We start from the raw sequence: 26,351 nt of genomic DNA, 5'->3' as shown, positions 1-26,351 counted from the left end.
GGTAGTGGCAATGTTTGTGATTGTAAGTCAGTTGGCCTGTTATGGCTTTATTATTAAAAAGGTTGGATGGTGTTCACATTTTATAACAGTGAAACAGCACTAGAGGAATAACGGTAAATGTTATTTGCACCAGGCACGTATCTGTGTTCATATCTGCAAGATGTTCTTGTGAAAGAATCTCAATAAGATGACCTATGTGTTGCACAAATTTTTAGTTTTTAAGGGTTGGTATTATCAGAAAAGAGTCGATATATCAGATTGATGATGAAGGTTGGTGGTTTCATTTCTTTCTCCACACAGCAGCTTGAAGCATACGCCTTCTTCCTCCGTTACACATAGATCAAACATAGATTCATTTGCCAATGTTATATTGGTAATATTGAGTAAACACTGATTATAGGTGTTAAAAGAATTTTCTTTCTCCGACCCTTGTTCTATTCTGAACTTCCTCAACTTATACATACAATTGAACTTTATCTGTCCCTGCCAGCCTCAGCAAATAAAGGGAAGTGCCCACAAGACATTACCAAACAATCGTTTTTCTTTTTTTCTCTCACTGTTGGACCAACTTACTTTAAACACACACACAGATTTGTTGTGCTTTTGTGTGCATATCGGGCACCATCCAAATGACAATATAATTTGCTGGGGAAGCAGATTTATTTGATTTGTCTAGCTGTTGTCACAATTCATTGTGATTAGCTCAGAGAGACCAGTAATGCAACTGGTTCAGAGAGTATTTATTAATCACTACACCCTCTGTCGCCCTCTCTCAAATGCTAAATTTGCCTCAAGGAGTTTTAATAACCATACGACCCCTTCTGTCTTTAGACCCTTAAGTCAAAAACCCTTTAAATTTTGTGTGGAGGCAACTCTGAGATAAGAAAAGTTGCTGAAAGCACATGAAAAGACTTTGAACCATATTATGTTTTTTCACCAGTTTTCAGTCTCAGGATTTTGTGAGCGGTCCTTAAAGGGTGGCTCGATGACACGCTGAGGCCACCCTGAGCATACCCCTGCCCCCCTAGCAGAGAGAAAGAGATTAATTCATCTTGCTCAGAGTGTTTCAAAGTTAGTCATGTCTTTTTCTGAACCCCCTTTCAAAATGTCTGCTTGACTGCTCCCACGAGTGGGCATGGCTTTAACACGTTCAGCGGACATGGACCTCAGTCACACACACCGTCTTTCTACCATAGAAACCTGCAAAAGGACAGACTGCACAATAACACAAGTGGCCACGATCGATTATGACTTGGATGATGACTTTTAATACTTTTAATCATCCAAGCAGTTGACACGTGTTAGCTGGCACATCAGATAAAATATTTGCACCAAACTCCCCCAGAAATGACCAAAAATATCCTCCACAGACTTTTAGTGAGTGCACAATATAAAACCAAAAGGTGCTTACATTTGTTTTAATCTTGCATTGTTTCTGTAGCACTTAACTGTATGTCTTTAGTTCGTAATACCTGACCCAGAGTTTGGATAAACGTGTCAGCTAAATGTAAAAACCTTTCAAGGTTAACATCTTCTGTGCAGCAGTAGGTGTTTATTGTGCTGCGTTCAGTGTGTGTGCCACAGACCTCATTTTGAGCCAGACAATACAGCTGCCATCACCAGCTATCTGTGGGCACTGAGATATGTAACACAATACAGTAAGCTGATGAGTCACAACAACAGACTTCCAACAGTTTCACTGTCGGAAATGACACAGCGCATTTTTAAACTGTCTCACACATAAGCAGACGTAAAATTACCGCGTGTGTCGGATTTAGTGGCGTCTAATGGCTGCTGATCGCAACCCCCTCGCCTCAACTCCTTCTTCTTCCTCTTCGTCGCATGAAGGAGGAACTACGGCGGCCACTAAATGTGAGAAAAACACAAAAGGTCTTGTCTGGAATGATTGTTTGGGTTACTGTAGAAACATGGCAGTCCAACATAGGGGATCGAAGAAAATGTTAAAATAACAAATAATTCTTATTTTCAGGTGATTATACACGGATGAAATTATAGTTATTTCTGTTTCTGACGTATTCTGTAAAAAGACAACCCTAAAACTGATTCACTCGACCTTTCAGTGGCCTGCAGGATTGTCACTGCTGTGCTATAATGATGACGTACACTGACACATTAGGTGTCTGTTTTACATGCGCTTTAACTCACACCCACCATGTGATAAAGTGTTGTATACACACCCCTTTCTGGGAGTGACTCAGCTGAAGAAATGCAGCGACATGACTTCACTGCGTCTGTTCAGCCTAAGCTCATTCCTAATTAAAACAAAAATGAGACGAATTTGTGCCCATGTGGCAGGTGTGCACCAGGTGCCTTCTGGCAAGCACTGGTAACAGACAGACACGTCGGTATCGTCGACACCAGTTCAGGCACAAATCATCTGCCTCTGTGAACAGGACACATGTTAAGACGACATCTGCAGCCTGCTGCCTTCAAGTGCTCTCTGAGGCGTTCAGTGGTCCCCTTCAATGTGAACATCTTGTTCAGTGAAAATGCAGAAATGCAACCGGCATTCATGGAACAATTTCTGTTTAAAAGATGCAGTGTGTAACATTTAGGGGGATAGCTTGGCAGAATATACAGTATATATATATATATATATATAAGTGTGTTTTTGTCTGTGTATATAACACCTGAAAATAAGAAAGGAGTGAGTCCTCTTCTGGTTACAATCTGCAACCTCACTGCTAGATGCCACTAAATTCTACACATCTTAAAGTCTGTATAAAATAAGAATAACTATGAGTTTGTCAGGCCAAAGACACACAGCCAAATTTAAATGAATAAAAATATTGACGTTTATGAATTTAGGTGTCAAAATCGGGTAAAATGAGCATATATTATTCAGTCTTTAACCTTCTTGGCATATATATTTGTTTTTAACGGGTCAAATCCGATGCAGCATAAGTTGAGTTTTTAGTTTTTTTGTACAACTTGTAGTGTGGATCAACTTCCAAAAACACTAGAGCCTCCACAGCTCCCTGATATTGGATTCTACAAGCCCATCCTGCAGATTTATTTTTAATTTTACATAATACAACTGTTCTTACGCGGTGTGGTATTGCCCATAAATAGCGACTTGCCTTTGAAACGTAGGATCACCACAGTGCATGCTTTTTAAAGTCTTTCTTTCAATATGTGCCATGTCTCCTTTATGCATTTGTGCTCACAGTGACAGTAGAAACCATTACTGAGACAAACTCCTGATCAAAGTGTCACATTAAACAAACATTTTTCAGAGTAAATATTTGTCCTGTCAAGAGTGTATCTGTCTTGACTGGAAAGACTAACAGTGTTTGTGCTCCAGTGTGATGCCGAGCAGTGGAATGCTGGGACGATCGTGTTTCGGGAAAACGAGGTCCTTGACTCACCATAGCCTTTCAATCACACCAAAGTGCAAACAGACTGACACACTGATGGACATTGACTGAAAGCGCAATGCATTTCATTGGTCTATCTTTCTTCTTTAATTGTCAGTACAGTCAGTGTTAGTAGAGGTCTGTGTCAGACAAATTTAGATCATGGACTCATATTGTTATCACTGTAAGATATGATATGAAAGGTCATCACGGGAGGGGAACAAGGCGTGGGAAGCCCCTTGCACTGTCATGCATATGGAGGGGTTTAGCACATGTAGCCTTGCTAAGTTCAACTCAACTTCTGCTTCTACAGTCCTACATTGCAGAGATGATGTAAAACAAAACAGTCAATCGATTCATTTGTTGTAGTCATGAGAGTTTGTCATGAAATAGGCCTGTTTGAGCAACCAGTGGCGGCTGAATATATTTATTTTTATCGCCAGCATAGAAGGCCTGGTGCTGATTTTGAACCCTGCAAACAACAGTCTTAGTAAACATCTGTCTGAGAGTGGATGGACAGCAAAAACGACATTTGACATTCGACTTCAGGATGCGGCTGCGTTGTGGGGAGCCCCGGTGGGAAATCCACCGCATCGATTGGGCACGATGGACTCTAGGATCCTATGGAGAGTAGAAGGAGAGTAAGAAGTAGAAGAACAAAAAGGGTAAGGGGGCAGAATGAGACGTGTACGGCTTTAATTTCTAGTATTAGTTGTGTTGATGGTAGTTGAAAAGCAAGATGGAGCAGTTTGATGAAAAGTTCAACTTCTGCCTGACCGCTGTTGGAGTGAAACCTGTGATACTCCTTCTTACATGGTGGGAGTAGCAGTCCGCTTAAGGTCCCCACCCAGAGGAAATGTTCAAGATAGATGTCATATTATCTAACATCATTCTCTCACAAGTCTTTTCTGTCCCTCTCTGTACTTCCCCTCCCTAGCAGCAGATGACTGCACAGAATATAGCCACAAACTCCAAAAGACCTCAGTCTCTTTTTCTTCCGTATTCTATATAGGAAAAGACTACGTTGTGATCCATGTTTTAACAGACATGCACACCTGTCACTGAATATTCCATCGATCCGTAGCAGAGCAAAGGTCTTGAGGTCATTCCAGTGTTGAGATGCGGGTCAAAACCCACAGTATTTGTTGTATGCAGAAAAGATCATGTACACAGTACTTGCGCACTTCCTCTATGGAGTCTAGAGGGCACTCCGGGACTTTGTCCCTGTGGGGTCAAAGTTATAGGCGTCAACATTCCCAACATCATTGGGTCTATTCAAGGTTAGTATTCCTACAAAATCAAAGTGGTCCACGTAGTAAATACAGTTGTCCCTCACTATAACGCAGTTCACCTTTCGCAGATTTTTTTAGTGTGATTTTGCATGCTTTTTTTTTACAGCGTACTGCACAGTATGAACGCGCATTGTGTTCGGCGTCCTGATTGGCTAAAGGAGAAGTGTTTAAATAAGAGAGAAATGTGAGAAAGTGTTAATGCCTGTCTGAGAAAAGTGTATAAAAGTGTGTGGTTAGGGGTTTTACAGCCTTAAAACATGTATAATAATTGTAAAAAATAAAGCGGATTACTTCGCGGATTTCGTCTATTGCGGGTTATTTTTAGAACGTATCCCCCGCGATAAACGAGCGACCACTGTAGTAACGGTAAAATAAAGGTTCATGATTTTCCAGTTACAGTTGTACTCCCTGTACAGATTGTAAAGCCCTCTGAGGCAAATGTACTTTGTGACTTTGGGCTATACAAATAAAATTGATTTGATTTGATTTGATTTGATGATTTTGCATACTCATGATGGTACTGCATTTTTTTTTTTGACCTTTTAGTTCCTCCTTGTGACCTTTCAGTTTCTTCTCGATTGTGTAATGTGCAATCAAAGGCAGCTCTTCTTTGTAAATGGAAACCTGGAAGGACAGCCAATCTCCACTGTATCACTTCCATTTTCTTTAAGCTGACTGTTCACAACCCACCCCAATAGGGTTTGCCAAGGTTCCCAGAGATTTCAAAGGGTCAACCTCTGCGTCAAGTTTGGAAATCTTAATCCTATTCTTAGATCTTCAGTTCAGCGCCGGTCCTGGCCACACTTGCGCCCTGGGCGAAGCCCCCCCCCGGAGGCGAACATTTTCTTGTGCGCCCTGACGGCCGCCCGTGCGCCCCTGGATGCGCCGTGCGCCCTGGGATGCGTGCGCCCCCATCGGTCTGTCCGACGCCCCCCTCTGCCTTGTCAACACCCCGCTCCCGGGGCGCCCGCTCCGCTAACTTAATGAGCGGTATCGAAAATTACCGAGGTTTTTTGCTTTTTCGGGCGTTCGTGCGCCCCCCACGGAGAATGTGCCCTGGGCGGCCGCCCACATTGCCCATAGCTAGGACCGGCCCTGCTTCAGTTACAGTGTTTTCTTTGGTTACAGGCATCAGTTGATGAGTATAAACTTCAGGCAAATCCAAAAAGTCACCATAACCAACAAACTCATGCAAACATTGCATTCTGTGACCTTTCTTGGTGGCCAGGTTAAGGCCTTTTCTATCTTTGCTGTAACCTTTATACCAGAGTGTTCCTTTATTAGGCATCTGGCATGTAATAGCAGCCTCTAACCAGCTCTCTCGGCTGCCCCCTGGTGTAGTGTTTGAGGTAGTGATTACTGATTTTCCTTGTTCGAGTGTTATGATAAAAGATCTATAGTGAAAGGGGTCACATTTAATAACGGTATTACTCTTGGTGGAATAGATGCTGTTGAATTAGCTGAGTGGTAATTACCGCTTGCTGCTGAATGATGTCAGTTAAGTTCTGAACATCATTTCCATTTGAAGTTTGAGTTGTGTGATTTTCATGAGTCCTTTGGTGCTTTAAAGCTAATTTAACGCCACATGACAGCTGTCATTAGTCACACACTGTGCCGTTCGATTAACTTCGTTATTTACAAGTTTGTTAATTTATTGTTACTTTATTGATTCCTATTGACGGTTACATACGCAAACAGAAATGGCCTTGTCAATGTTCGAACTATCTTCCTCTATCATTGACACTTTATTCACCTGGCATTTATGCCAACATAACATAATGAACTGAATTGTGATGGGGACGGTCTGATGATGCAATGCAGCACAGGTCCACAGCCACTGGGATTTTTTTCTTCTTCTTAGTGGCTGGAGCAGACTCTAGTCTCTGACTATAAAAGTAGTAGATAGGGTGACATCTAGTGGCAATACAGTTACTTCTACAGGACACAGCATCCGAGGTTAAGCCAAGCCACAAATTTAAAAAGACACAGCATGTGATCCCAAATCCATCTAAGATGTTTAAATTAAGTTCAAACATTTGCAAGACTGCGTTAATTTTGTTCTTTTGCATTTAGTATGTAGCGTCAAGTGTGCTCTTGCCTGAATTTCCCCTTTTTTAATGTCAGGAAGATTTGAAGCTTCATTGTGCATTGTTAAATTATTTAATAAGAAAACACAGTTAAATCAGTTTTATCAGTTTTCATTTAAAGAACATAATATGAAACAAAACATATTTTTCTCAGAGTAAGACTGGAAATTGTGAACTAAAAAGACTATGAACTGAGCAGTTATTCGTTAATGAGTCTCTCAGCTCTCCGATGGCGGAGGAGCAGCCCTGCGCACAGCTTTAGCCAGGGCTTGTTGGATGACCGGGTACAGTTTATAGCATCCCTCAATGCAGGTCCGAACCCCAGCTGTCAGAGTCTCTTCAGCCATTTCCCCATCCGACTGCAGCCCTGAAATCTGGTTCAAGCTGGGGAGGAAAGCAACAGTGAGTCCACCCTGGTTCTCGCCGCTGACTGAGCTGCAGCTGTTTTCCTCCGCGTAAGACGGGTCAACTACATAAGAGGCGCCATCCTGACGGATTGAACAACCCAGCACCAGATCGTACATTTCGATCCCGGCGTCCGCAAGAGCCAGAGATGCACATGTGACGGCGTGGGCCAGAACTGAACCGCTGTTCTCAAGAACCATCACGTTGACCTCGATCTGAGAGCGGGGATATTTGTGGAGGCACAGGGCCGGCTGCAGACTCTCATGCAGCATCAGGGAGAAGTCTTTGTCCTGACTTCCCTGAATCCAGGAGCCTCGCTCCGGGCAGGAGAATGGAGCAAAACGCATGTCGGTAGTCAACCTGGATAGACAGAGAGAGACAAGTTTTGTTGTCTTGATAAACTGACCAATCACAGACGCATCAGTGTCCACTTCTATCTCTGACTCCCTCCGGACTCGAAGCAGCTAGTATCAAAATCTGCTTTACTACTACGGTTTCTTCAGATCACATTAGGGATACCTGGGAGTTCTGGAAAGAAGCATCCATTCACTGTTCTTCTATTAACTCATGCTACAGGCTGATTCAGTACAAGGTGATGCATAGACTACATCATCAGCGTCTCCTGTACGTGTCTCAGTGTCACACAACTTTTAGACTGCAATCATTGTGAGTGGCTCTCGTTCAGCCTAAACATGACCCGGCCATCTCTGGATGCTCTGCCATACAACGTGCAGGTTGCTTGGCAACAATGAATAGTGGTTGCTAAGAAGTTTATTCTCCTGACTTGGAAGTCTCCGTCACTCCACCATGCTTTGCATATTGTGGCTTAAGGCAGAGGTGTCCAAACTTCTTTTAAAGAGGGCCAGATATGACAATGTGAAGATACTAACATTTAAAAAAATGAAAAACAATAAAAGTTACATACAAAAGCTTGCATAGTTGCATAAAGTTGATAAGAATCTGAACCTTGTGTTCATTTTAAACATGACTTATCATGAGTAATGCAAAGTCTGTTGACATTTAAGTTTACACTTTCCTTCGGAAAGTAATATTTTGTGTCACATCTACAGGCAGTTAGTCCTTAAAGGTTCAATTGCTTGCGTTATGTCAACCAAAAAAAGCCAAATCTTCCAGCCATGCAGTATCTGACGATCCTAGCAGGCCATAAAGAACATATTAGAAAAATGAAACTTCGGGCCGCGGGCCGTACTTTGGACAGGGGCCCATGACAAAAAAAATCAAATGGGGCCGCCTCTGCGCAGCTGTTGTCACCACATCTCTAGGACCCAACTATCCCATCAAAAGCTTTACATAACTCTAATTAAAGGCCTGCAACTGTTTTGCGTCTTGTAGTTCAATATTAGTACTAGCACAATATTTACTGCTTGTGATTTGTACATGTCTGCATACAGTGTGCAGTGCATTTCACTATTTGATGCAAGATTAAAAGCCACCATAAAATGTGCTAAAGGCCTTTTTTTTTTACAGTATCAATGTATTTTTATTGTAAAATTTCAAAATGGAAAAAAGAAAAGTGAACAAAATAAAGATATATTAAATTTTCAATCATAATAAATTAACCGCTTTTTGACTTTTTTCTCTTTTGTTCATTTTTGTTTTCTTCGCTGTGGCTCTGTGGAGTCCTGCCCTCTCTGTGGGGTTGTTTTTGCAGAGTTTTTGTGCTTTTTTTTTTTTAAATGCCACTTCCACCTGGACCTGCTAACTTTGTTTACTCCGGGGAACAGCTGATCACGCTAATGCCGGCCAGCATAGCAGCAAGACCAGCCGATGTACCAGCTGAACTCTGGAGGAAAACACACTGAGGATGCAGAGGAGGGTCGGGACGGGACAGGCTTGTAGAGAGGACAGGATTTGAGCCGTGTCTCCCTCTGTTGTTATGGACATGTGCGGTCTCCTTGCAACACATGGACGAGCTAACGTGGAGCCACGCAGAGTATGAATGCAGTCTGATGTCTTCACAGAGACACTACAGACCAGAACATCTCCGTTGATGGCTTCCACACTGTCCAAGCCGACCGGGATTGAACCTGTCACATCACAACCAAAGAACAGCCGGATGTTGACCTGTTGACCTGCTAGTGGTTGGACTCCGTCCATACGGTCTGCTGAGAGAGATCCCGCATGTCAGCATCGTTGTTCTGTCCGTCTGCAAACCAACATCTGCCTGCAGCATCATTGGACCTTTTATTATATATATATTGTTTTTAATAGATGGTTACGTGTTTACATATGTTGTTTTTGTTTGTTTGTATACTGGAGTATAGTAACAAAAAATAATTCCCCCCTGGGATTATTAAAGTATTTCTGATTCTGATTTGTCAACAGTATTTTGTGGGGCCCCTGTCAGTCATGGGCCCCTGGAACTGTCCTAACTTTGGACTCCCCTGTCTTAAACCACTCACACCTGGGGAGCTAACATTCAGCATAACACGGTCTTTGTTTACTGTGTTGCAGATGAATAAATACGTAAAATACAAATGCAGATAACTCCACACACACCTTCCACACTTCATATCGGTCTCGTCTTTCCTCTCCGTCTCTCTGGGGCCGTAGACGCAGCACATGAGCTTGGTGTTTCCAGCCTCGATGTACGCGGAGCCTTTCGCCTGGCTCACCAGCCCGCAGCGGACAAACACGGGCCGCACGTCCACTTGATCCCGCTGCCGACCGTCCGCTCTGGGGCCGTGCGTGGCGTGGACAACACCCGCCGGTCTGCACGCAAACAGACCCGGGTTTTGAGACAGCTCCGGGCCGCGCACACGCTTGGTGTCGGTCGGCATGATGCAGCTGATGTGATGCAGCGTGCGTGTGGACTGGTCCCCCACACAAACCTGTCACCTCCACCCTGGAAACACGTGCCAGCAGCAATGGTTCCGCTATGGCGTGGCACTTTTTCACGTTAATATCTATACATCTGTGATTCAAACACGCACGTGTCTCACTGAGATAAACCACACGAGTCATAGATCCTTTTTAATATGCACAATATTGAGCGTTTTGTTGATTATTTGTCACAAAAATCACAAAACTGTCGATTCATCTCATGATGACTGTGCCAGAAACACCAAAACTGTCGATTCATCTCATGATGACTGTGCCAGAAACACCCCCAAACTAATAAACACAGCAACTATACATTATTTTTAATTAAAACATCACTTATATTTTATTTACAGACATATAAACATATAAAAACAGATTAAATATAAATATAGTGACACCGGCGTCTTCATTGCATCAGCCAGGGGAAGGGTAGCTCGTGCCACCGATGTGGCGGGCTCGTCTATGATTGACAGCAGCGATTGTCCAATAGGAGTCGAGATCCGCCAACGGCCCGGCTTGGACGGACCAATCAGCGGGGCCGCCGTGGGCGTGTCCACTCGTCTCCGCGCTGTCTTTTTCGGTGTCGAGCGAAGCGTGGGGCTAACGCGGTGCGTGTGTCTGAGAGGAGCTGTGACTCATCCTGCGAGAATAACGACTTCTGTGAGTATGATAAGTCACTCAGGCGATGTTAGAACAAATAACGTTTAGTTTGCCATTCAGTGAGTTTGTTTATTCGGCGTTTAAAATACGTGTTTAAGGCTGATTCCGGTAGGCTAAGATGTAGCTTTAGCACAAACAGTTGATATAAAAACGCAGCGTGTCGGTTTTTAATCTTTAATTTAAAAGAGGAATGATGTGTGACATGACTGTGGCTATTCCCTGTGTGCTTGTTTACAACTGAGGTGCAAAGGTGGCATGGGAGAGTTGAGTTTTATCAGCATGAGGAAAGAAAAATTGACCCACTGAGACTTGATGTGGGATATAACTCATTTTAGTTTGTGTGTGTGTGTGTGTGTGTGTGTGGGAACAAACAGGCCTCCCTGTGGTAAAAGTCACCAAGATACAGGTTGCAGGTGGCAAAACACACAAGAGAAGCAGCTCTCCTAAAGAGTTTGACATACTAATTAACCCGAGAACATTTCAGCCTCACAGTTCTTGTCTTGTGGTTTTCATTGTGTTGCTGCTGTCTGAGTTGCATGTTGGTTGGTTGCTGATGTCATTAATGGTATGTTTGTTTTTCCCTCCTCCCATTTATGTTTTTTCAAAGAGGCATGTTAGTGATATAGTGCCATTTCTTTGTCTGTCTACAATGTATCGCAGAAAGACTGTGCCTTCACCAGACAATGAATGGGTGCACCAAAGAACAAGTTATTTTCTTTGTTAGGACATTTCTCGTTAAGTTTTTCAGGCTGCCCTTTTTAAAAAGTTACCTTTGCTGTGATATTGTATATTCAAAACAATCCAATCCACTTCATTTATATAGCACGATTTTAGCAAACAAAGTGCTGCACAATACGATAGAACACAATGAATAACAATATAGAAACACAACAAAACATCAAGTAGATGAAAGAAAGATAGAAAACAATAAAGATAAAATGAATAAAAGGCATAAAATAAATAAAAAACAGACAAAAATAAGTACGTAAATAACAAAAAGCATGTATGCACATAAAATCAACCATCTACATGGTGTTAAAAGCCAAAGAGAAGAGAAAATTAAAGAAGAGTACTACAGCTTGGCGTGCAGTGTTGTACTTTTACATAAATTGATTTTGTCTGGGATATTATATAGGGTAAAATATATACCCGATGTTAGTGATGGTGTTATTAATTTTAACGTTAGTGTTCTGGGGTTAAAGAGCAGAGATGAAGTTTAAAGTGCACAAACTTCACCTTTTGTTCCCGTCTGTTTTTAAAAATTAGGATTATACTGGGGTTCAGATGTTTTAACTCATATAGTGTGTGTGTTTCCTGTTTTTTTTGCTATGTCTCGTCCACTTCCCTTATTTTGGATTGTTTTACTGAGGATGGCAGGGAGGGAGAGTTATAAATCAGTAGTACAAGGACAGGAGAGACATTTTGGACAAGAAACATAATAAAAGAAAACCAAAAAAGGAAATTATCCTAGACAGCCCGTTTTAAGAAAATTGTTAGAGCTCCTCGAGGAGCCTTTTCTCTGTAACCCCTTTTTGTGTGTTGCACTGTTAAACGCTCCTTCTTGTACAAGAATAATAAATTCAACTTTGATACTTTGAATCCAGTCTTTCTTATTCAAGAGTTTTCTTTAAAATATTTCCATAACATAGTCGTCGTCTTCTGTCAGTTATTGGATCCTGTTTTCAGTCTCGCCTACAACACAGAGGCTTTAAAATTTCCATCCCATCACCTCGACGTCTCTCTACTCTCTCTCTCTCTCGTTGCCATCAGGGTGATTTCGTAGTCAGGATGGGGACGGTTGGATGTTTACCGTCCGCTTGCTGGCCCCAGAGAGCTGAGGGTATCAGCTGTGTGGTTTCCTTTCCCCGCCGACGGAGAGTTTAACCGTGCTGCCTTTTTTTTTTTTTTTTTTTTTAATTAGGCTGTTGTGTTCTTTGTGATACCGCAGATATGGTGTTTGTTTATAAGTCCGAACATATCTTTAATTGAATTCAGAACCTTCACGGGTATTTTAAAGGCGTTTGGGTGTTTCTCTCTCTAAAGCTTTAGAGTCGAGTGTCATCAAATGAGGTTTTTATGGTTGAGTTTATTTGTAGAGTCTCCCCACGTCAGCTGCTCTCTGAGCAGATTCGGGAAACGGCACACAAAATGGAATAAACCTGAATTTCAAGTCTTTTTTTCATGGCTGCTGCTATCCGCCTTTACTCAGGTTTTACACTCTGTATATCCTTCGCGAGCATCTGTTGCAGCGACTGAATACATTCCTTTCCTCTTGCTGTTTTTAATTTAAACGATACAGCGTCGGCACACTGCAGCAATTACGACAATATTATGCACTCGGATCCAAAACTGCTTTGTCAGAATCAGTTGTCGGTTTAGAAAGCGCGCCGCCCTGCAGCACAAAAAGCTTCTCCTGCCTCACAGGATTTCTGAGTTGGGTCGTTGGGTTTATGAGAAGAGCCAAAGGCCAGGTTTGCTGATTGGAGGTGTCAGAGACAGCTCTGCTGTGGTTGCTTGTTAAGTCAGACACGCCTTCTTAAGAAGACTTGATTATAGGCTGTGTGGGTACGGACTAGAACGATGTGACGCTTCGTCTTTGCCGTTTCCAGTTTCCCTCGGGTCGTTTTCTGCCTCTCCCTGTTTTAAATCTTTGTAAGTTGAATCTCTTTTCACCAAGAACTTGGAAGATGTCGCCTTTTTAGCACTGTATGAACTTTTGTAACAGACGTTTTAATTCTTGACAAATGGCTGGTTTACCTGCTGTCATGCACTCTATGACCAGACAATTTTTTCACAGTGATCTTTCTCACTGCAGACATTGAAAGATTGTTTCAGTCTTGTATTTTCTTTGCCCCGAGAGACAGATCACACATTTTACTAAAAAAAGAGCTCCTGAACTGCAGTTGTTGTCGGGCCTGACTCGTTGGACAAGGCAACTGAGTCTTTACCGTCTCTGGTCCGACCCCTGAAGATGTTCTATAATGGCCAAGTTTGATCTGGCTCAAGTCCAATCTGGGCGTCAAAACTGTGCAGAGATGCAGTGAGATGACTGATGCCTGCAGGCTTTTTGTTCCTGCACACAAGAAGACACAGAAAAGACACCTCAAACACGTTTACCTTAAGTTACCACATGTTCAGACCAGTTAATCGGACATGGAGCTAAATAAAAACCTATTTCGACATGTCGTGGTCACTTTATTAATCTTCTTCTTTGTGTATCTTTTCTTCAGTCAGCTGATTCAGAATGGACTCCTCTTTGAGTGCATCTCAAATCCGCGAGAAGTTCATCGACTTCTTCCGCCGCTATGAGCACAAGTACGTCCACTCGTCGTCCACCATCCCGCTGGACGACCCCACGCTGCTTTTTGCCAACGCCGGCATGAACCAGGTACGCTCCATCCATGCGTCTCCACGTCTCTCCCAAATATCTGTCCCTCTCCCCTTCAGGCTGGTTTGACTCTCTTTGCTTCTTGTGCCGCTTCCTTCTTAGTTCAAGCCCATCTTCCTCAACACCATCGACCCGTCCCACCCGATGGCCAGGCTGCACCGCGCCGCCAACACCCAGAAGTGTATCCGTGCCGGAGGTAAACACAACGACCTGGACGATGTGGGCAAAGACGTCTACCACCACACCTTCTTCGAGATGCTGGGCTCCTGGTCCTTTGGGGACTACTTTAAGGTATTACGCTGCCTTCCTTTGCAGTGGTGTCACCTGACTACATGTTTTAAGGCAGACGCTGATTTGCGAGTTTAAGAAACCGGATGATGAAATATTGGCTTATTTTTCTTATTTTTACATGAACATTAATCTTAGATTTGTTTTGAATCATGCTGAACATTAAAAAATCAACTTTGTTAATGTTGGGAGACAAACTGTAAAGTGCTGACCTCAAACCTAGTTTGGCATTTCTGTGCTGCAGTTTCGTTTCTACTTCTCAGCCAACTTGTACGTCTCTACTGACTCTGTGTTTGCAGTAAGCTAATATTGACCGGTATCTCGCCTGGCAGACTTATTGGTTTGGCTCTTAGTTCCAGCTTTATCTGCTCGTAGTGCCTTTTATTTTGGTCTGACGACAAAGTGGTAAACTATATTCAGAATGATATGATTGATTCAGGAAAAAAAAAAAGATCATTTTGATTTTGTGAGTTAAATCTTGGTCAAATTTGGTGTTGCAGAACGTGACCTGTGCTAGGAGAGCAAAATCCATCGAGAATAATTCTTCATAAAATCGACAAACACATTTTAAGTCACGTCAGGACACGTTTTTTTCCCCAGGAAAATATTAAATCTAAAATGCACCCACACACTGAACTGGTGGATGGTTCCACTATAGCGTCCCTATAGCCACACATGATGGCTCATTCTGTGTGGAGAAACCATTAATTAATGTTTGATAAATAAATTCAGAATCATAAACAATAACAGCGTTGGGTTCTCCACCTCACTGTACTTTCTCTTCTGTCTGCTCTCGTCCTCCCGCCTTCTCCTTCCTCTGCAGCAACTGGCCTGTAAGATGGCTTTGGAGCTGCTGACCCAGGAGTTTGGCATTCCCATCGAACGCCTGTATGTCACCTACTTCGGGGGTAACGAGGACGCAGGGCTGGAGCCCGACCTGGAGTGCAAACAGATCTGGATCGACCTCGGGTGAGCTCATGAAGTGACTGGCGTTTCTTTGAGCAACATTTATTCAGCACAACCTGCTGCAAATTATTTTTTTATCCCTCGCGTTACTCCTGGGAGTACCTGATGCCTCCTGAATGAATCATTCACTGCTCCCTTTTTATAGGTGTTGCATTTGTGTCTCAGCATGAATGCTGTTTATCTGCCTCTGTTTTAAAGTAATTGCACGATGTTGTGATCATTCCCTGAGGAACTGCTTCTTCCAGTCCCTCCGAGTCACCGCAACAACAACAGCCCAGAGCAGCCTCTCTCCATTTCCCCGCCTCTCTCATTCATAAATTCAACGCTTTCATTTTCCACTCCTAGCGTCTGATCCTTCTCTCTCTCTTTTATATAAAACGCAGCCTATAAAGTCTTTAATTAATGAATTATAAGGAAGTTGTTATGAAAGTAATAAAATGTTCATATCTTGTCAATTAAATAATTGAAGCACAGAAAAGGCTCCCACATGAAAAGATTGTTGGAGTAAAGAGGGTTGGCTTTCACACTTGCGTCCTAATTTTCACGCAGCTTCACGGACACAGTCGATTTTAATTAGATCTTCTCTTTCTCTCTCTCAGGATGGACGAGGCTCGCATCCTGCCAGGCAGCATGAAGGACAACTTCTGGGAGATGGGAGACACCGGCCCCTGCGGCCCCTGCAGCGAGATGCACTTCGACCGCATCGGAGGGAGGGACGCCTCTCACCTGGTGAACATGGACGACCCCAACGTCCTGGAGATCTGGAACCTGGTGTTCATCCAGTTCAACAGGTAACGGACTGATCACTGTCCGTCCCTGCGTCAGAGTATGTCAGAAGATTTTTAGAGTGTCTGTCTACATTGGTCCAAACATTTTCAGAAACAAAGGTGCTTTCAGAGATCAACTAATTTAGAGAATACTGTTTGTTTGTTTCATTTACACACCAGCACTTTGATTATTTACAGTTCCTCGCCGGGCACGGCTCCGTCACGCTGTTTTCGTCTGTTCTCCGCATGATTTCAAGCATCAACGGGAGCGCTTCAGAACCGCCAGACTTTTACTTGATTTTAGGCGCTTCTAAATGTGTAAATATGCCACGTGGTTGAATTGTTTCCCTTCTGGCTGTTATTCTGAAAATCAGCTGGATTCTCGATGCGTCACCGTTTTCTCCGGCCAGCTCGAGTTGAACAGCCGCGTATTCTCCGGAGTCGAGCAGAGTCGAGAGGCTTCCGAAACCGACCTCGGCGGGCCCGGAGGGGGATTCTGAAGCACTGACTAGAGCGGCCGTGTTTAGCAGCGGTGTCCGCGGTGCGTTTGTGAATTTAAGGATGAGATTTAACATGATTTGAGACCTCGTGGGGTAAATGTTAAATCTTTCTGGTTAACTGCTCTTGTTTAAACCTCCATGATCGTGGTTTTGAGGCGAAGAAGTCGAATATAACGCTCACTTCATTGACACACGAGCTGCTAAAATTCTTTGAATCGGACGGGAAAAAAAGCACATCCCTGTTTTTAACTTATTAATCTGGGAAAATCCCTGCATTAATGTGCGAGTGCGCATGCATGTTACCATAGTTACCGTGTTATTTGCATAAATGCATACATGGGTTGCTCATAAATGTTTTATAAGATTGCATACTGACCGTTTCAATCATCAGCAGATGAATTTTAAAGCTGTTCCCCTGTAGTTGGAAGAGATCCACCTTGTTGTTGTTGTTGTGAATGTTGCATTCAGTCGAAGGTTTCTTCAATAGTTACTTCACAGTTGCGTGAACAAAACAAAGCCTCACTCTGCAGTTCAGGCTCGTAACCAGTTCAGTGGGTTCTGTAAATAACGGTCTACTTTGTTACGGCAACATACCTGAACGTAAATCCACCCATAGATTAAGATCAGCTGATCAGCAGGAATTCAGACACACCCTTTATCGTCTGTTTTGCATCATAGAAACAAAGAAGTTTTAAGTCTTAGCAGGGTTTTAAATGTGTAATATCATGTCTGAAGACTCGTGATTTAAAGAAGAATAAGTGAAATGAACAAATCTAAATGTTTCATCCTTTAACAAACTGAAAGGGAAAACTCCTTTCCTCAGTGGAAGACACGGTATCAAAAACCTGACAACAAAAGTGCATATGCGTCTTTATTTATTTAAATGTGTGTTTGTAATCGTTGTTTTCTGTCCTCAGAGAGTCTGAGACGGAGCTGAAGCCGCTGCCTAAGAAGAGCATCGACACAGGGATGGGTCTGGAGCGCCTGGTGTCCGTCCTGCAGAACAAGATGTCCAACTATGACACCGACCTCTTCATCCCGTACTTTGAAGCCATTCAGAAGGTACCGAGAGCCCCGCATCTGTGCAACTGAATGGAAGTGTAAACACAAAAAAACTCACCTGTCAGCGGGTCTAATTAGGTCACACACTTTATTTTCTTTAGAGCCTGAAGCAGCTGCTTCCACACTCTGTGTTTGTGTCATTATAAAGTTTAAATACCGGCCAGTTAAACTCGTCGGTAACATGAAGAGAAATGAACCGTCGATCTAACACGCACTTTTTGTTTCAGGGCACAGGTGCTCGACCTTACACCGGTAAAGTAGGCGCCGAGGACGCTGACGGCATCGACATGGCCTACCGCGTGCTGGCCGACCACGCCCGCACCATCACCATCGCCCTGTCAGACGGCGGTCGGCCTGACAACACAGGAAGAGGGTGAATACTGTGAATTACTCTGATTTCTGGCAGCACAGCTGTAAAGGAAACGTTCTGCAGCTCGCGTCTAAGACTAAGACTTGTTTGTTTCCGTCGTGTTTAGCTACGTGTTGAGGAGGATCCTGCGTCGTGCAGTCCGTTATTCCCACGAGAAGCTCGGAGCTCAGAGAGGCTTCTTCGCCTCCCTGGTGGACGTGGTGGTCGATTCCCTGGTGAGATATTGTGCGGATGGTGTGCAGGATGTACTGTCCTCTACTCACTGCAAAAAGACACATTATCACTATTTAACACGAGAGCGACTTTTAACATCGGGTTCACGAGGTCATAAATGTTTCTCTCTCTTCAGGGCGACGCGTTCCCGGAGTTGAGGAAAGACCCAGATATGGTGAAGGATGTTATTAATGAGGAGGAAGTGCAGTTCCTCAAAACGCTCAGCAGGGGACGCCGTATCCTCGACAGGAAGATCATGAGCCTCGGAGACTGCAAGACCATCCCAGGTGAGAGGCGCTTAACGAGAGGCGTCACCACGCGTCACGTGTCCTTGTGAGAGAGAGAGACAGAGCTCAGGTTTATTTTTAGATATCTGCAAATAAACCAGAAAAATCTGTTGTAACACTGATATCATCATACCAAGTTCACTGCAGCTTTTTTGTTTTAAATCATCCTCTTTAATCCGCTCTGCCCCTGCTTCTACTCTAGTTTTTTAATCCAACGTGAGTGTTCATTCATCCCTCTGTTCATTCATAGTAGTTTATTTTTAGCTCTTTGATCGGTGTCCTCGTTTTTTAGATGTCTCTTTCTATCTCTGACCTGTAAATCACGTGTGTGCACAATAAATCTGATTCTGACGCCTCTCCTGCACGTCCAGGTGACACCGCATGGCTGCTGTACGACACGTACGGATTCCCTCTGGACCTGACCTCCCTCATCGCCGAGGAGAAAGGCATGGCCGTGGACTTGGCCGCCTTCGAAGAGGAGAAAAAGGCAGCACAGGTGAGGAGCAGGGGGGTGAAGGAAACCTTCTGATATCGACCGATCTGTGTCTGGATTTAGCTTCGACTGTTCTGCGAGGGGGGGGAAACTCCACTGAGCAGTGTTTCTGCGGACGATCCCATGGGTGCATCACGTTGCCCCGCGTCAGCGTTCTTTAGTATTGCACTGTAAGTTAGAATCAGGAGCCGTGCACCTGCTGTTCAAATAAACCCTCATTTACTTTACAGCCCCGCGCTCTAATCCCGTGTTTGATGTTACAAAAAGATTGATTACTCTCTCGTAGTCCGCAGCTTCAGACCGCGTTCCAGCACATCGAAGTGAAGTGTGTGCACACCGGCTCTGCAGCTCCGCTCGTGGCCAGATGACGCTGTGTAGCTTTTTAAAATTATTTCCTCCTCAACTTCATGCACGCTCCGTTTACCTGCAGTAAATCTGAACTTTGACACTTGTAAAGTTTGTTTTTTGGCAGGGCGGAGTGTGAACATGAGGGAGGGAGGATAGATATGAATTTCCCTTTGCAATGCCGATAAAATACAGAAAAAGAAATTCTGAAATATGTTTTACACTTATAACTAAATAACAACCTGTGTGTGTTTGTGTGTAGCTGAAGTCCCAGGGTAAAGGCGCCGGAGACGAGGACCACATCATGTTGGACATCTACGCCATCGAAGAGCTGCGAAACAAAAACACACCGGCCACAGACGACTCCCCCAAATACAAATACACCTCGGATGAAAACGGCAAATACGGTCAGCGACTAGCATCCCCGCGATCGTACGTGAGCGGCTGCGCTTTGAGGACATGAACGCACTAACCATCGTCTCGTTTTGCACGTCTAGAGTTCCAGCAGGTGACAGCCACCGTGCTGGCCCTTCGCCGTGACCGCGCCTTCTGCGATGAAGTGACCACGGGTCAGGAGTGCGGCGTGGTGCTGGACCAATCGTCCTTCTACGCCGAGCAGGGCGGGCAGACGTTCGACGAGGGCTACATGCTCCGAGAGGACGACAGCACGGAGGACGTAAGTGAGACGAAAAGTTTGGAAGATTAGGGCAACTTTTACAAAGGTAGAGCTCAAATGAAGTCACCTTATGCTGACTTTTTTAATCGGGGAGAAACCACAATTACTCCATCAATCACATGGTAACATTTGTGCAAAGAGGACTGGTTGCTCTGATAGCAGGTGGAAATAAAAAAAGCCGCTCTGCAAAGGCTGCCAAGTGAAATATCACAATTCTGACAGCACAATAGATGAAAGATGATAAATTGTTCTCATCTGTCTCTCGAGTGGAAACCCAAATGGCCCTGAAAACATTCATATCACAGTTTGCAGAAGACCATCCGTCTAAAGGAGAATCCGTCCGACTTTTCTATCTGTTGATTTTTCTTTTTCGAAGTCTCCTGCCTCTTCATGTTCTCCTCTGCATCCAACAGCATTTCTTAAAGAGCAAAAACAAACGCACAACGTGTCAGCTTTCTAAATAAATTAACAAAAACTCGTCTAACCGTCTTTCTTTCTTTCTTTGCAGCGGATGGAGTTCACAGTGAAGAACACGCAGGTCCGGGGAGGTTACGTTCTCCACGTGGGGACGGTTTACGGCACGCTGAAGGTCGGAGACCACGTCACCCTGCACGTAGACGAGGTGAGAACACATTTTCACATTTTCAAAATGTCTCCGAGCCGTTTGAATCGCCCCTCTGTGACGATAACCGCTCACACTCTCGTTCCAGGCCCGTCGCAGACTCGTCATGAGCAACCACACCGCCACACACATCTTGAACTTCGCCCTGCGGGGAGTCTTAGGCGAGGCGGACCAGAGGGGCTCTCTGGTCGCCGCAGACCGCCTGCGCTTTGACTTCACCGCTAAAGGCGCCCTGAGCACGGGGGAGGTCCGGCGGACCGAGGAGATCGCCTGCGTCTTGATCAGAGAAGCTAAGGTCAGTGGAGGAACACACATGAAATATTTAAAGTCTTCAGTTGACAGTGGTTTACCTCACACGAACACACTCTCTCTCTCTCCAGACCGTCTACGCCCTGGACGCCCCACTAGCACAAGCCAAGGCCATTCAGGGCCTGCGCGCCGTATTCGATGAGACCTACCCGGACCCGGTCCGAGTCGTGTCTATTGGTATCCCCGTGGAGGAGCTGCTGAAGGACCCCGACAGCGCTGCCGGTTCTCTCACCTCCATCGAGTTTTGTGGTGGAACGTGAGTGTGAAACTTTATCATTTTCCTTTCTTTCATTTCAACCTGTTTCTGCTTTGTTTGCTGGAAATTACTGCTTCTGCGTGCGGCACCTGAACATCAAGACGTCTCCGTACAAATGTCTGAATCTGCATGAAGCCACCAGCTTTTTTGGAGTGTCACATCGACCCAGCGGCGGCGCGTGAAGCAGAAACTATTGATTGGATATGGAAATCTTCTACGGCGAGACGGCCGCGTCGCTCTGCGGCGAGAAGGCTTGTAACGTTTTGTAGAGCTCAATCCTCCGATTAGAGCCGCTCCGCCGACTTTCACAGTGTCTGCACCCGGCTGTAAAACTCACCTGAGTGCCGAGACGTGCTCAGATAGATCATAGGAAGTCAGACTGATTTCCAGGTGTTGAAAATAACCCTGTATGTTTTTTTTTTTTCTTTTAAATTCCTCGTCCCACCATTTATTCTTTAAAACACTTTGTACCACCTCAGAAAATATGGATGACGACCCTGTTCAGCTTCAGAGAGTTCACAGAGGAGGCTGTATTGAAATAACGTGAAATATGCCGTGAAGTATGCCATGAAGTATGACTGTCCTCCTGCAGTGCTTTAAAATATTCCAGTTGTTTTAACGTGTGGCCGCTTCAAAGACTCCTGCTGCTGTTTTCTAACGCTTTCTCTCCTCCTCCTCCTCCTCCTCCTCCTCCTCCGCCTCCTCCCCCTCCTCGGCTACCTCCCACAGCCGTGTAAAAGCCGCTCGGTAACGTGCTGTTGGTTTCTGTTATCTGCAGCCATCTGCAGAACTCGGGTCACGCCGCGCCGTTTGTCATCGTCTCCGAGGAGGCCATCGCTAAGGGCATCCGCCGCATTGTTGCTGTGACAGGAACAGAGGCCCAGAAGGTCAGCGTGTACACACACACACACACACACACACACATAACGCTCCCAGCGTTATGTTCACGTACACGCATCCACCCACACTCTGAATCTCTGTCTGAAATGAAATGATTACTTGTTGCCGAGTGTCAGCGGTCAAGCAGAATCATTTTCTTGTCGCTCACGACACAAAAACCGAACTAATTAAACGCGGATGTGTCTCACTCCGGTGATTAAACTTTAATGAAGCTTGTTTTTTTCGACTCGTGGTGAGCCAGAAAGGAGCATTTTTCCATTTCATCCCGGGCCCCGAGGATAAATTAATCTTCACTATTTTTAGACGACAATCTCTGTTTGATCCTCCTCTTTTCCGCGACTCTGCAGCTTTTCGCTCCTTTGCCCTTGTCTCACTCCTCTTGCGTCTCCACTCAGGCCCAGAGGAAAGCCGACTCTCTGCATCAGTCTCTGTCTGCACTGGGAGACCGGGTAAAGCAGCAGACCGCTCCCAACAAGGACATCCAGAAAGAGATCGCAGACATGACGGAGGTAAGTAACATATTTAAGCATCCCGAACGGAGCAACCCAGCGCTGTCACGTGTCAACACGTCCGTCCTCTCCGCAGTCTATAGGCACAGCTGTCATCTCCCAGTGGCAGAAGGACGAGATGAGGGAAACCCTGAAGGGCCTGAAGAAGATCATGGACGACCTGGACCGCTCCTACAAGGCCGACATCCAGAAGAGAGTCCTGGAAAAGACCAGGGAGGTGATTGAGAGCAACCCCAACCAGCCGCTGCTCGTCATGGAGATGGAGACCGGAGCGTCGTCTAAGGTGAGGAGAGTCGACGCGAGACTTTTAACAATAAGACTGAACGCGCTCTTACAAGAGGAAATCTATAACCCCGAACCCCGAGACTTCATAAACATTGTGTACAAAAAGAAATGAAAAGTGCAAACCGTGTTAAAATTCAGTTTATCTCTGCAGTGTTGCACATTTTCTCCGGCAGTCTCATAGCTTATCTCATTGTGTTATCGCCATGGGACCAAATCAGCTCTGTGGCCCATTAATTCTGACCTTGAGACACCGATAGTGCTCATTTCTTTCCTCCTTCATTTCTTTCCTCCTTCACTTCTTCTTCCTTCTCTCTCAGGCGCTGAACGAATCCCTGAAGCTGCTCAAGTCAAACTCACCTCAGACCGCCGCGATGCTCTTCACCGTGGACCCCGAAGCCGGCAAGATCACCTGCCTGTGTCAAGTCCCGCAGGTAACACACCTTATTCATTCATTCACAGTGTGTGTGTGTGTGTTGACAGATCTAACCTCACTCACCCCGCCCGCCGTCTTCTCTCCAGGATGTCGTCAAACGTGGCCTGAAAGCCAGCGAGTGGGTCCAGGAGCTGTGCCCCCTGCTGGACGGCAAAAGCGGCGGCAAGGAAATGTCCGCTCAAGCCACGGGCAGGAACACGCAGTGTCTGGAGGACGCGCTACAGATGGCCAACGAGTTTGCACGACTTAAGCTGCAGGAGAACTAAGTGGAGAGGAGGAGTAAGAAGAGGAGGAGGAGGAGGAGATGAAACTCCTGCCTTCATGTCCTCCCCTCTCCTCTCTGTCTCTCTCTCTTCATACGATTAGAAAACAAATAAAATCTCGGGTTTCTCGCTCCCGCCATGTTGACAGATGACCACTGACACTCAGTAAAATGAGCCACATGTATATTTATTTGGACAAATATATAGGAAGATCCTCTCGGCAGACGATTTGTTTCGGCGTGTCCACTTAATTATTGCATGCTCGTGTACAGAAGGAAAGAAAAAAGGGATTGATTGATTGAGTTCGCCTCGTGCACGTACTGTACTGCTCCGATGAAGCAACAAAAACTCCCAAAAACTGATCCTGTGTCTGCGTTTCATCTCACTGTGGTTCTCTTTACGCAAAGCGCTTTTTACTTTAAACTTCCCGTACCACTTCCTCACGATTTAGGTGACACGCCGCGTCCATGGCTCCGTCCATCCGTGTGAGCGAGGGTTCTCTCCTGTGATTGGTCCGGACAGTTGCGGTAGCTGTATCATAGCCTCGTTTTTTCCAAATAACAAGCAGTTAACCTGACGTACGCGTCGACGGGGTTTAATTAAGTAAATTAATAATTCATTAACTGTATAAAACGATCATGGACCTGTCCGATAATTAATCTGTGTAACTTCATTTCGCTGACATTTAAATATCGATTGAATGTTGAACACTGTCATTTATCATTGTAGCTGTTCCATGTCAGGCAAATGTCACGTCATGAGAAAGGAATAAATATGACTGGTAAATGCCACGTGTCCACCTCGTTCTTCTCAAACGTGTGATTTGTTTTTGGTGATTGATTTCAGGGAGGCAGGTACAGACTCTTATTGGCTTTGTGCAGTCGTGATCAATTACAGCACCGTGTTAGAGATAATTATCTGCGGATCACTGAACAGAAATGATATAAATTCATTAGCGAGTCCCCCGGACAATCTCTTCCTAACACAGAGAGTATATATGTGTCCTGTTCAGGCCTGACGTTTACCCTTAGAGGTAATATTCGTACATTTTTATTCCTGCAATAACTTTTTGGCCACTTGGGGGCAGCAGACATAGCAATAAGTATAATACCACTGTGGTAAGTACATCAAATCAAAAACTAGCAACTTTTCTAACAGACAAACATCAAGCGAGGACAGCAACACAAAGACGTAGCAGCCAGATAATAGTCCAACGTCAAGAAGTCCAGCTCAGCGTCTGTCTTTCAGCCTTTTGTTTCGCCGACGACTAAAACTCAGTCCCAGATTTACTCGTTATTTTCTCTTCTAAGCTTCCTCTTCGGTCTTTTCTCCTCTGTCATTATGTCCGTAGAGGCTGCTGAGCTTGGTTACAATGCCAGCTCCGGGTCTGGCACGACACTGGCTCCACTCCCCGCCCACATTCACCCAAAACTTCTTCTCGGTGGTACAAAAATTCTTACTCTATCTCAGTGCTCAGACTGGGCAGCCCTGCTAACAAACTGAGCTGATAGGAGCTACAGTTTACTCTAAAAAAAACAGAAAACATTTTCTCCATAAAATATGATCCCGTTTCATCGTACCATGTGCCTAAAGTTACATAGCGTGAGAACAGAACAGGCTGCGGACTGAGACACCACTGACCTGATTAAGTCAGCGCAGCTTCAACATGATTTAACACAACACTGACCTGCTCGCCTATTTACATTCAGTCCAATATTCACAGCGTTCAGCCTTCGCTCTCTTATCTCAATGTCCCTTTATGTTTGATAGTGACAGACATTTTTTTTTTTTTTTAGCTGACGAGTGGCAAATGTGAACAAAAACTATATGTAGGATATATAATTAAACATTTTCTAATTATTGTTGATTAATGAACTTCATACTGTTCAGTTCTTTATAAATGAATCATGTTTTAAAATCTGAAACTGTAAAATGAATGTCATACAAAAACATGTAAATACTCAAAGTACAAGTATCAAGTATCGGCTAACGTGAAGCTGGTTTTATGATTCCTCCACAAACGCACCACACTTCGACCTCGTCATGTTTCATGAAGCTTTTATTTGTACAATAGCATAAGATACAAAGAGTCGGATCACATTTCATACATATGTTTCAATGTAGTAAATACACGTGTGCTGCCTTGTCCGTGACTGGATGATGACAGCAGGAGAGATTTGATATGAGCCACCTGTACGTTTGATGTTACAGCAGATGTATTCACTAAGCGGCCTTTTAATCCTACTTGATACTTCACACTTGATTGCGGAGTGCTAGCACAAAAGCTGACAAGAGGTATGGGCGTTACAATCCACAAAGACAGTCCGATATGTGCGAGTCTGCAGCTGCTGCTGCTAAAGAGCCGTTCCTCTTCAATGCAGACCAGTGAACTGATGTGGAGAGAGGCTGCCTGAGGCTGCGCTCACCTCGAGTCTCAAACACCACGGCAAGCTGGCAACAGTCGCAAGGCGATATCACGATGCCAACACAGCCTGCGACTGGCAGTGTGTTTGTTCCTTAGAGCTCTTTCTCTAGCACTCGATGAAATTTATGTCCCTGCAGCAGAAACCTATTGTTCATTACCTCCGAATGACACCGAGCTGCAGCCACGTAAAACCACAGAAACTGGAAATGAACAGGTCGAGGAGCTGTGATTTCTTTCTCTTTCTCTGGAACAGATTCTCTCGTGTCACAGCTGGAGACGCTGCCTGGATTGTTTTCACCTGCCAGACGACGGCGAATTGCTCCAATTTT

At 44.6% G+C, this 26,351-nt stretch overlaps 2 protein-coding genes across 2 annotated transcripts; one reads left to right on the top strand and one right to left on the bottom strand.

The window, feature by feature from the left end:
* Nucleotides 1-6,813: 6,813 nt before the first annotated feature.
* exosc6 (exosome component 6) lies at nucleotides 6,814-10,044 on the bottom strand. The gene is made up of 2 exons (XM_010743589.3): nucleotides 9,682-10,044; nucleotides 6,814-7,521 (listed from the first exon to the last, which is right to left on the bottom strand). The coding sequence occupies exons 1-2, from the start codon at nucleotides 9,960-9,962 to the stop codon at nucleotides 6,975-6,977; spliced, it is 828 nt and encodes a 275-aa protein (XP_010741891.3). The 5' UTR covers nucleotides 9,963-10,044; the 3' UTR covers nucleotides 6,814-6,974.
* A 488-nt stretch (nucleotides 10,045-10,532) lies between these two features.
* aars1 (alanyl-tRNA synthetase 1) lies at nucleotides 10,533-24,388 on the top strand. Its single transcript, XM_019257186.2, has 20 exons — nucleotides 10,533-10,665; nucleotides 13,896-14,053; nucleotides 14,156-14,344; nucleotides 15,165-15,310; nucleotides 15,907-16,098; nucleotides 17,492-17,636; nucleotides 17,864-18,009; nucleotides 18,113-18,221; nucleotides 18,356-18,506; nucleotides 18,878-19,002; nucleotides 19,607-19,751; nucleotides 19,842-20,020; nucleotides 20,529-20,642; nucleotides 20,731-20,937; nucleotides 21,023-21,207; nucleotides 21,986-22,094; nucleotides 22,503-22,616; nucleotides 22,693-22,899; nucleotides 23,219-23,332; nucleotides 23,421-24,388. Exons 2-20 carry the CDS (start codon nucleotides 13,910-13,912, stop codon nucleotides 23,598-23,600), a joined length of 2,901 nt encoding a protein of 966 aa, XP_019112731.2. The 5' UTR covers nucleotides 10,533-10,665; nucleotides 13,896-13,909; the 3' UTR covers nucleotides 23,601-24,388.
* Nucleotides 24,389-26,351: the final 1,963 nt, after the last annotated feature.

The sequence above is a fragment of the Larimichthys crocea genome, chromosome XXI (genome assembly GCF_000972845.2).
Source record: "Larimichthys crocea isolate SSNF chromosome XXI, L_crocea_2.0, whole genome shotgun sequence".
Classification (NCBI taxonomy): Eukaryota; Metazoa; Chordata; class Actinopteri; family Sciaenidae; genus Larimichthys; species Larimichthys crocea.
Note: the sequence above shows the minus strand (reverse complement) of the source record. Positions and strands in the feature narration are given on the sequence as shown.